The 12460-nt window shown below is 35.3% G+C and overlaps 1 protein-coding gene across 1 annotated transcript in view; it reads left to right on the top strand.

Annotated features, from left to right (window-relative positions):
• LOC129235136 (pyrokinin-1 receptor-like) overlaps window positions 1–10407 on the top strand; it is a 53809-nt gene extending 43402 nt beyond the window's left edge. The window contains exon 2 of the mRNA XM_054868827.1: window positions 10049–10407. Within this exon, the coding sequence (XP_054724802.1) occupies window positions 10049–10407 (359 nt within the window). The remainder of the gene's footprint in view (window positions 1–10048) is intronic.
• Window positions 10408–12460: the final 2053 nt, after the last annotated feature.

Below are 12460 nucleotides of genomic sequence, written 5' to 3'. Positions count from 1 at the left end.
GGAAGACCTGACGCAAAATTATTTCTGATTAATGTCACAGGCACTATAGTGATTATGAAACCACATGTCTTCGCCCCCCTGGATGGTCGACAACCCCGGGGTAGGGGGGAAAGTAGTGGGGGAAGCCGTTTGCTAAAACACTCATAACTCGCGAACTATTTGAAATAAAACACTGAAAAAAGTGGCAAAAGATGCACAGAACAAGGGCTTGAAAAACCTAAACATGTTTATGGTCCTATCTTTGTTGGTTTTTAGTTAAAATTCCTTTTTTAGCAGCCATGCAAAAATTTTGAATAAAATACGAAAAGCTTTTTTTTGAAAGATAAGTTCTTTTTAAAAAATTATTTAACCGTTTAGGGAATCAATAAAACGTGAAACTTCATTATTCAGTTTGTTTAAAACTACTTAATTATTACCAACGTGAGCGTTAAAAAGCGAAATAGAAAATGCAAGCACTTGCCTAAGTTAGCGCATTGAGTAAAACGGCAGTATGCTAAGGAGAAAAAAATAGCCTTATTATCCTTATGACGAACTATTCATTCTTCAGTTTACAAACTTATTTTAATTGCAAAGTATTCAACTATGGCTTTAATTTTGTTATATACTGCTTTAAATTTGAGAGGAACTAGGGAACCAGGCCCAGAGTAGTTTTAATTCAAATATAATTTTAATTTATTTCTATTAATTTATGTTTTCAATTTGCAAAAAAGAATATTGCGGGTATTGTTTTGCGGATATTGCTTTTTATAATTTACTCAACAAAGAACAATGATACTAGAAATAATATGTACTAAATAAATACAAAAAATGAGAAGCTTGAGCTTTTATGAAAACGAATATAAATATAAAATTATACACTAGAGTTCTAAAAAAACTAATTAAATAAAATTAGTAAAATAATGCGTATTAAAAAATAATTGTAGAACATCAATATGCATACATAAAGCACTAATATATCAGAAATTCTGAAAGCTTTATCATACTCTTTTTTGTTGACTTGTAATTGTTCTATTGAATCGTTCTCTTCCGAGTATTTTGTAGCTTATGGGTTTTTGTTTTAGCCTTAAAAGCACAGTATTTACAGCAAAATGAATTATTAATTAAAAAATTACAAGATTATTTACAGTTCTTGCCTGCGCAGGGTGGAATTAAACTCTCTGGTAACATTGGCTGAATCATAAGGTGTGGGGCTTTATTGTTTTATTTTCATTCAAGTGAAACCCAAACTTGGTTACATCTAAAGGCACTGCTAAGGTACATGGGAATTGATTCAATAGTAGAGTTGAGCAATACTTCTTAGCACATGTTGGGAAGAATTGCAGGAGCATGGTAAAGAGCTGATATTATATTTATTTCTGATGGAAATGACAAGAAATTATTGTGTGTGTGTGTGTAATGTATTTTCCGGAACATCTGGTTTTCAAGTTATGAAAACGACAGTGAGATGTACAGATCGTGTTTAAGGTCCACTCTTGTAGTTTGACTATTGGAGAGAAAATTTTATTATATTTTATTTGGAAACATGCAAAATCTTTGCTACATTTGAAAGTAGTGTTTGGGACATTATGGACCAGAGTCATTCCATCGATAACTTGAACTTTGTTCTTAAAATAGGGTGCTTCTTCCAGAGTTTAGTTGCAAGAAGTATCATTTTCAATTACATTCACGAAATCGGACCTCGCGCTTTGCTTCATAAAAACCATTCTGATGAACCTAACCTAGCATTGGGCTTATTGTATGGGAATGATTTAGATCTACTAACATCACTTTTGAGCTAACGTTTCCCAGGTTAAATGTTTTTTGGTTTTCTTTTACTGTTTTTGCAGTCGCTATTGAAGACATTGCCATTGCAGGACTTCTCTGGATAAGAGACTATTCACATTTTCTTTAACGTTCCACTGAAATTTTGATGCTGCTTATGTGGCAATAGCCTCGCTCACTATGTTTCATAACTCAGGTGTAAAATCTGCAAAAGGGTTATCCTGATCATTTATCCTTTCCGTAATTACTTCGTACTTGCAAACTTGAATGTTTTAATTTTTAAAAAAGTGCCGTTGTGACCCATACTAAGCAGCTATAATGCGGTAAAGGTTAAATAATTACTTAACTGGGACATTGTTTTGATAATATTACGAAATAAAACCGCAAAAACAGGAGAGCCACAAAATTTACTTTGGTTTACGTCGAATCTTCAAGGTACATCCCGCAAACTTGTTTTTTTTTTTTTTTCCTTTTGTGAATTACCTCAAATGTTTTTTGAGCTTGCTTTTATTTCACTTTTCAACGCTTTGATAATATTTAAGTAATTTTAAACTAACTGGATAATGATATTTCAGATTTTATTGGTTCCTTAAACAGTTAAATAATTTTGATAGTTTAAAAAAAAAATGCGATTTTATTCAAATTTTTTGCTTGTTTGCGAAAAATAGAATTTTACTCAGAAATTAACAAAGATATGATCATAGTCATATTTAGCTTTTATAAAGCCCCTGTTTTGTTGCGTCGATTGCCACTTTTTTCAGTTTTTTATTTCAAATAGTTCGCGAGTTATGAGTGTTTTAGCAAACGGCTCCCCCCCCACTGCTTTCCCCCCTCCCCCGGGGTTGTCGATCATTCAGGGGGGGGGGCGAAGACATGCGGTTTCATAATCACTATAGTGCATGTGACATTAATCAGAACTAAGTTTGCATCAGGTCTTCCATGCATGCTCAAAATACCCCTTCAGATCCTGAACTTAATGCAAATCGTGTTCGAGCTTGCTACTGTCATTTTGTTTTTCAACGCGTTAACTGTACTTAAATGATTTTAACAATCTGAATAATGATATTTTAAACTTTATTTGAAAAAAAAATCAAAAAATTTTGATTTGAAATTTATTTTGGTCAAAAAAAGTTTGTTTTGCGCATTTTATTCAAAAATTTTGCTTGTTTGCGAAAAATGGAATTTTACTCAGAAACCAACAAAGATAGGTCCATAGTCATATTTAGCTTTTATAAAGCCCTTGTTTTGTTGCGTCGATTGCCACTTTTTTCAATGTTTTATCTCAAATAGTTCGCGAGTTATGAGTGTTTTAGAAAACGGCTCCCCCATTGCTTTCCCCCCTCCCCCGGGGTTGTCGACCACCCAGGGAGGCGACGACATGTGGTTTCATAATCACCATCGTGCCTGTAACAATAATCAGAAATAATATTGCGTCAGCCTTTCCATGTATGCTCAACCCCCTTCAGATCCCGGTCTAATACTAGATATAGAAGAAAGTAAAAATCAATAAACAAACAAGTATAAATAAATAAAAAATATTTCTTTATTCATTTATTTATCTATATACTAGCTGCATCGCTCGGCTTTGCACGGTTTACATTGAAAATAAAAGCTATCTCAAGTGATGCGTGTTCAACCATCAGTCTTGGAAAAAAAAAAAATTAATTTGAATTTTGACATCTTGAATTCAAATTACTGTCTGGCCACGGATTGTATGGAAAGACAAACATCCGTTTTACAACCGGAAATGGATGAATCTATTATTTTTAGCGATGTCTGCTTTTGCAGAAGCAGAGTCTCATTCAAATGAGCGGAATACGCGCATCCAATTTTTACTTTTACCCCTTATTCACATAGATTCGTCTCATATGGACGTTTGAAAATTCCATGCAATCCGTGGTTGGACAGTATGTTTTTCGCAATCACGAGTGTGTGTATGTATGTGTGTTTGTGTGTAGGGGGCATGTGTACGTGTGTGTAGGCATGTGTGTTTGTGTCTGTGTGCTGGCATAAGTGTGTATGAATGTGTGTGGGGGGATGTGTATGTGTGTGTAGGCATATGTGTTTGTGTCTGTGTGCAGGCATGAATGTGTGGATAGTTGTGTGTATGTGTGTGTATGTGTAGGTGTCTGTATGTATGCGCGTGTGTATGTGTTTGTGTGTGTGTGTGTATTTGTGTGTGTGTATGTGTGCGTGTGTGTGTGTGTGTAGTTATGTATGTATGCGCGTGTGTGTATTTGTGTGTGTGTATGTGTGCGTGTGTGTGTGTGTGTAGTTATGTATGTATGCGCGTGTATGCAGGACACATGGATGCAACCTGGAGACGGCTTCCGCTATAGGAGCAGCATCGTGAGGAGCCGGTCGACGGTGACAGGGTGCGGAGGGTGGCGGTGGGAAAATAAAATGATAGGACGCCAAAAACAGTCAAGTGAAAGCAATAAGCAATCGTGATTACAAAAAAAAAAAAAAAAAATCTGTAAAATTTCCCGACAAATCGCGAAAAAATAACCAAAAATTAAAATTTTTTTAATCCGCCGATTGCAGAAAAGTCTCAAAACAAAGACAAGGATTTGTTTGTTCACAGTCGAGAAAAAAATGGCAACATATCCTTCTTCTCGATGATTTTATACACGCTAATTAAAACTAAGCTCGCAGCAGACAAGAACCGATTTAATACTGATGTTCCTTCTTAAAAATGCGTTATAACTTTTCTCCTGGTGATTTTAGCGCCTTGGTTTGTTCTGTTTTCTTGAAATTCGAAGGAATTATATCTACGTCAGGAGTATGTTCCGTGGGCTTTCGAATGAGACTGAAATCAGGACAATCTGATAATTATTTCGGGTAGAAACGGTAAAATTCAGGTATTGGTTAGGTACTTTTTTGGTATTCACCCCCCCCCCCCCTTACGTAACTTATCGGGTGCCCAAGTACATCCCTGCCAAAATTGGTCGAGAATATACTTTCTTTTAGAAAACATATCGTAAATGTTAGAATGGCATTGGAGAAAGTCAAAGTTACTTCAAACCAAGTAGCTTTTCAAAAAAGCCGAAGCTGACGCATTATGAAAAAATATACGTATTCTTAAATCTAAGGCCCCTATATAGACCGTTCTGGTATATATAGCGGCTCTGCTTAAAACTATCCTACAATCCTTCTATTGAAATTAAAATACGTGCACTTCCGCTTATTTCTCTTTTGTTATACGATAACACACTGTACAAATTTGTAGTTGTTGTACATTTTTTATTGCAATTTACGTATATTTTCAACATAATCCGCATATATTTTAGTTGACATAATTGCAATATACATTTTTTCGCTATGTGTGCCTTAGAAATAGAAAATAGCTTTGAACATCAAAAAACATTTGGTTTTTGTTGGATGTTCTTTTTTTTTTTTTTTTTTTTGAAAATGAGCATTTGTCGTGTCGTGTTAACATTTTAACAGGGGTGTTTGTGAGTTCATCAAAAAATACCTGAAAGTTTCAAAGCGAGAACGGGGGGGGGGGGAGGGGTAATCTTTGGCCCCTATTACTTAAGTGCACCTTTGCCAAAGTATTATATATTTCTGAGTCAAAATAGTATGTGTACATTTGATTAAGTTTTTAATAGGTTACAAAATTACTTTTGGGGTGGTGTTATACAAATTATCATGACATTTGTCCATCTTAAGGGATAGGTGTCCATCTTAAGGCTGTTGCAGGCATATTTGATGAGTATTATATAATTTTAAAAAATTGCGGAGGTAGGGAGATAAAAGTATAACCAAAAAAAAAAAAAAACATAATTCCGGTATTTTCGGACATAAAAATACCGGAAATACGCCCGAAAATACCGGAAATTCATTAAAATACCGGAACACAATCAACCCTGATTTTAAGAATCCTAACACCCGTTTATCGAATAAATATAGTCATGCGACATCATATGAATTTAAGAGAAATTCGCACTCGTCACATTATGACCGGTAATTTTCTAGATGAGGTAATACAAAGTAGGGTAACGGCACCAGTAATACATAAGGGCCCAGCATCAGACAGTCTTTCTACAGAAATGTTGAGCATTTATGAGAGCTACCGGCCACCATTTTTGATGACGTCATAGCAGGAAAATGTACCAGGTGGAAGATGTCCAGCCAAGTGAATAAATACTTTCTAGGACATCAATTAAACATTTTTGAAAAAAAAAAATCTATCTTCTCAAATTTTCCTGCACGTGTGCTGTCAGATTCTGGACTAAGTGGAGAAAATTAGAAGATTAAAGGGAAGTACCCGTATTTGAATACTGAACTGGTTTTCGAAAAAAGGGGAGAGAGTTTTTTTTATTGCAATTTGTGTTTCGGTATGTCTCCGTTAAAAAAAAAAAAATCATACTGGCACCATAGTGAGTTTTTAATCAAATCCTTTTGTACTTTACAGTTTATTAAAAATACTAGAATACAACTAGATAGAAAAATTTAAAGCAAGAAGGATGTGTGTGTGGGGGGGAGGGGGCATTTTGAAGTTTTGCCCCACCTCGGAAGCTTCCTAGATCCGGCACTAATAGAATATCCCGGTTTTAAAAATTTATATCTCATAAACTATTACATTTAGCACTATAAATGATACATAAAAATAAAAATAAACTGTCCAAGCTTTTTTTTCACTCACAAATGTTCGACGTGTGCTCCTTTCTTAACGTGACACACATCTAACATATATTTTGGAGTGTTTAAAAACAGTCAATTAATTTTTCGCAATGCTACACATATGCAATCTTTCAGTTCTTGCAGTGTTGTAGGCAATGGTTGTGTATAAACAGTCTTTGTTGAAACCCAGTAAAAAACTAGTATGTTGTGGCCATCACGAAACTTTCTTCTATATTTTTCTTTTTTTTTTTTTTTTCTGATCCCTCCCCATGCTTGACGAGGAAGCAATATTCCCAACAAAAACAAAATGACACATGCAAAAACTTGACGACTATCCCAATGTCTGAATTATTGCAAAAGCAAAGCAAAGAGCGAAAATTGAAAGTTATTTTAAAAGCCTTGCTTGAATGAATTACAAATATTTTATTTGTTAACAAACATAAGATGGCAACAGTTCAAAATTTTAAATCATTGAGATAATATTTCCGATCATTTCCATACAATTAAAATCACGAGAAATACGCAGACGACAATCTATTACGATTTATCTTTCTTATTGTTGCATTAATAAAAATATTTTTATTCGCAAAAAAAAAAAAAAAATCAACACCTCTTGGAGCGATCGGCGTCAAAATAGAACCAAAGCCTGTTTACATATGGATTCACATATATTCCAAATTTCAACCAGAACGTAGCATTACTTCTTGAGATAGGGCACTCAAAATGGAAAAAAAGAACGGGTGATTGCGCTACCCCCCTTTTAGCTGTTGACACAAAAATAAAATCAGTTCTTATACCCACTAAGGGCTACTTGCCGATAAATTTTTCTTTCATTCCGTTCATTATTTCTTGAGATACAGCAGTCACAATTGACGACAAAAAACGTTCTACAGCTCAACCCCCGTTTGAGTTATTGACACCAAAATTGAATCAGCACCTGTTCCTGTTAATACCAACATATGGACCAAATTTTGTTTGATTCCGCCAGTAACTTCCTGAGGAATAGCAAGCACGCGTAACTCGAAAAACGTCCCATTGCTCCACCCCCCTTGGAGGAATTCGCGCCAAAAACTAATGGGCACAAGTTCACATAGGGGCACATATGTGTACTAAATTTCGTTCGATTTCATGCGGTAGTTTTTGTTGTAGAGCGGCCACAAAAAACTGGTCACACACAGACGTGACACACATACATACACACACACACACACACATACATACATACACACACACACACAGACAGACAGACATTTTCCAAAAATGGTCGAAATGGACTCAGCACACCTCAAAACGTTCGAATCCGTCAAAATTCGAAATTCGAAAATTTGCACGAATCCAATACTTTCTTCTATATATTAGATATAGAAGAAAGTAAAAATCATATGGGGGTTAGGTTTGAGGATCTGGCTGGCCAATGCATAAAAGGAAAATCATCATCATCTGTACGGCCTATCCAGCGTTGCGGAGCGTCAGTAGAGCAGCAAAGGGGGGGGGGGGCAACACCCGCCCCCCCAGGTCTTGGTTTTAACATTGTTGCTAATCCTAATAAACTAGTTAATACGCGTGTAAGGACTATTGTAACCAAAAACACACAAAAAAAAAAAAAACAGAAAGAATTTTTGGCTGCGCTACTGCGGAACGTGCACGTTTACGTTCAAAAAATCTGACCAGCTTATCTTTATTTTTATGTATCATTTATAGTGCCAAGTGCAATAGTTTATGAGTTAGTTAGGTATTCTTTTATGTAAACTGTATTTACAGCGTATACCGTTATGGTATTTTTAGTTGTTCCCAATGTCCAAAGTCTCAATAATAAAAACATAAACAATTAAAAAACTATTTTAACAATATGTAAATATAAAAAATATATCCTATCGCGAAACAAATGATGAATTTATTTATTTATTTATTTTTTAAATATGTTAAAACAATTCCCTTTTTTTTTTAAATTAGTGTGTTAAATTTATTAACAAAACTAACTTTATAATTACTATTAGGGTAACGGCACCAGCAACAGACAAGGGTCCAGTAACAGAAAGTCGTAAGTTTGGATTTAAAAAAGAACTTTAGGCGGGTGAAACTGATGTTGCTGCGTTTCATGAAAACGGTGCAACCACCTAGTGTTTATCAGAGTGAATCTTATGAGCCAGTTGGTATTTACAAGATAGTGATGGAAGGTTCTGAACGGCCACCACGTGGTCAACCAGTGTTTCATGTTCATTTGAATTTAATAAGGTTTTAGATCTAAAAATAAAGAATTTTTGCACATTTTGAAATTAAAATGGGAATTATGTTCATTACTCATCCTTTCCTCATTATATCTTACTGGGTACCATCAGAATCGTCGGTGTCTGTTACGGGGGATCGGATCTTGTTTCGAAATTGAGCAAATTAAAATCATGGATGTAGAAATACTCCTACCTCTATGATAAAATTAGAATTAACTAATTCAGAGGATCCAGAAGCAGCCAAACGTTAGATAAGATGTAGTTGCATGAGAGAAAAATAGTTTTAAAAGTCTAAATTCATTGAAAGGCTCAGAAAATTAAGCTAACCTGAGAGCGATGTCTTAAGCATGTCTGTTACTGGTGTCGTTACTCTATTTCTTATTAACTTTGGCATCAATTAAAAAACAACTACGTCACTTTCATTAAAAGATGGAGGATAAAAATTTCAAAGCCCTCGCATAAAATTTTTCACTACTTTAGCATGACCATGAAAGTATATCTATTTGGCTACAATAGTTGGGACAAAGCTTATTTGGCATCACTGTGAAAGCTGCAGAAAATCTAACTAAAACATTATTACATTGCCAAGTTAGTTTTGATCCGAGTGTAGTTTCTATGATCATTTTTCAAATTTTGAAAGGTTATGGCAACTTATTTATTTTTCTTTTCAGATTTATTGTTTTTAGTTTTTTCCAAAAGCTGTATTGATTTCTCCTATTCATATTGTTATTTAGATGAAAATATTACTCAGGGGCTGTCCATAAATGATGTTCTGCCGTTTTTCACCATTCTGGCATCCTCCCTAACATTGTCACAAAGCGTCACACTTTACCTTTCACCCTCTCTTTGTCACATGCCAAGCTATTTCTCATAAACGTATTCTTATCAATAGCATGATGTTACACTTTTCGCTACCTCCTCCCTCCCCCTTGTCACAATTTCAAGGGGGAGTTTTAAGTTATTTTTTATAAACATATTCTTATAAAAGATCATGATGTCACACTTCTCGTTACCCCCTCCCTCCCCCTTGTCACAATCCTAAGGGACAGGAGGGGGGGGGGTATGTTATTTTTCATAAACATACACTTTTAAAAAGCATAATGTCACATTTCTCGTTACCCCCTCCCTCCCCTTGTCACAATCTCAAGAGGGAGGGGGGAAGTTTATGTTATTTTTATAAACATATTCTTATAAAAAGCATGATTTCACACTTCTCGTCACCCTTTCCCACGTGTCACAATTTCAAGGGGGGAGGGGGAGGTTTATGCTATTTTTCATAAACATATTCTAATAAAAAGCATGATGTCACACTACTCGTTACCCCCTCCCTCCCCTTGTCACAATTTCACCAACAATTTCCTCCCTCAAAGCGAAACATCATCTGTGGACAGCCTCAAACAAACTCCGACTGACTACATCTCCTTTATTTGCAGTTGCAGTTGTCATATCCTTCTTCATCTGTTGGTCGCCGTTCCACGCTCAGCGACTCCTTGCCATCTACACGGAGAAAGTAACCCCTACCTTGCTGCTCACCTTCACGATCCTCACCTACACGTCGGGGGTGACGTATTACCTCAGCGCCACTGTCAACCCCATCCTTTACCAGCTGTTCTCCGTCAAATTCCGACAAGCGTTCAAAGACACGTTCGCCGTCTGCTGCAAGACTGGGAAAGACAGTTCAAACCTCCAGTTCGAGAATTCTCGCTACAAAGTGAGTTGCAACAACGGAAACGATCCTTTTGCAACTTCGGCCAGCTGGGCTGCAGAAGCGACCAATCATCAAGAATTATAAAAACTCATTAGTTAAAAAAATACAGATATAATTGAATAATGTTACCACTGGAGCAAGAGACTGTGGAAAATTTCCTTCCTCGTCGACTCGCAGCTAAATTGTGGAAATGGATGTAACTGGTAGCTCCATCCTTCGATAGTCAAGCCAGTTGTCATCCTATTCAGAAGTCCAACTGCTCGAGGCAGTGGCATCACCCCCCCCCTTTCTCTAAATGGACACAACAACAACTTTTATAAAAGAATGGGTGCGTGTACTTAAGTACACGACTTACAAAGCAGGGTTGCGGAGTAGGAGTCGTTGTCAAAGAGTTGGAGTCTGGCTGATTTTGGGGCAAAAGAGTCAAAGTCAGTCATTTTTCTTCGAAGTCCGTAGCTCTGCCAGTGCTAACGGAGTCAGAGTCGGACTGATTTTGGGGTAAAGGAGTCGGAGGCTCTAAATTTCGATGAGTCGGAGCCAGAATTGGGTATTTTTGCCTTCGACTCCGCCGCCTTGTTCGAAAGAATACTTCTTAAATTCATGTATTTTTATGAATTTTCAGCTAAGCTGAAAGTGGATTTTGTATATAAAGACTGAAATTGTGCATGCACTGTACAATGGTTAGTTTTTAGTCAAAATTTCCATCCTGAGGAAAATTCATTAACACGATGAAAGAGGATACTTAGAGAAGTGACTTGATTTTTTTCGTACAGGCAGAATAATATGCATTTAAGAAAATTTAGAGTAAAAAAGGAAAAAATCCTGGGAAGTGAGAAGAAAATGGCAATAAATGAGTGATGAAGCGAAAAAATCCTTTATAAAATTGAATAATAGAACAGAAATTTTTAATAATTCAGAATAAAATTTTAAAAAATGCGGAAAATATCGAGTGATTTTCAAAACGATTGACAGTTTGGTGTCCTGACTTTTTCAATTGAATTTAATGTTAATATATATATATTTTTGACGTTGCATAAGCATGTAGTGAGGCATTGTTTTACTGTAAATTCATTTCACCTTTTTTTTCATAGTTGTAAATTAATAAGCCTTTCCTATTACTTTACTTAGCTAGTAATGGAAATTTCCTTGTTCAAATAGCTTGAGTGTATTCTACCTAGTAATGTAAATCTTTAGAACTCAGAACAAAACTCCAATTATTCTAGGAAAAAATCTTACGATCAAAGCACAAAAATTCCAACAAATAGGAAGGAATATACTAGCTAAAGGGAAAATCCCTTTTCTTAGGGGAAAAGCCTAAGCGTCTAGCAAGAATTCTAATAAAGAAAGGGAAAATCCTAAGAACCCATGAGAAAATTCTAATTTCTAAGAGGAAATCCTTCGAATTAAGGCACTGTTTAAATTCTCAGCACTTAGCGGTAAAAGCCAGAGGAAAAAATACTGACAGACAAGAAAAAATAGGGAAAAATCTCAACAACTGAGAAGAAAATTCCAAAGAAAAAAAATGTTGGAATAAAGCTTTAATTGATATCTGCCAATCTAGTTCATGTAAATAATTTTTGAAAAATGTTAGAATAAAGTTTTAATTGATATTAGTCAATCAAGTTCATGTAAATAATTTTGTATAATAAGTGTGTTTGCAGCAATTTCAGTTTTGGCTACTCTAAAGTTCTTTTGCTTAATTTCCGCAGATTAGTAGAGTAGTTTTTATTTTTATGATTGTTGTGTCGTTTTTACGTTAAATGCTTTCGATGTTACTTATTTGTTATTCTGTCTTACGTCAAAATAACTATGTTTTACATGAAAACACTTCTGAATAATCTAAAAGAAATGACAATAAAACTACGTGAAAAATCTCCTTTAAAAGGGTTATTACAATAAACAACGGGGAAATATAGTTCTTCCAAGTCCGAAAATGGCCTGCATATTGCATAAAACAATACCGAGAGTGCGGTTGTAAAACACGATTCTCTACTTGCACGTATTTCATAAGTTTGAAAATTTTATTTTTTGAAACATGTTTTGTGCGAAATGGAAAACGAAAACTCCCGGACTATTTCCTTTCGTTATTTATTTTTTAACACTAACGATTTCTTACTGGTAAAACCGAAAGGTCAAA

The sequence above is a fragment of the Uloborus diversus genome, chromosome 2 (genome assembly GCF_026930045.1).
Source record: "Uloborus diversus isolate 005 chromosome 2, Udiv.v.3.1, whole genome shotgun sequence".
Classification (NCBI taxonomy): domain Eukaryota; kingdom Metazoa; phylum Arthropoda; class Arachnida; order Araneae; family Uloboridae; genus Uloborus; species Uloborus diversus.
This window is presented reverse-complemented; position numbering and strand designations above follow the sequence as displayed.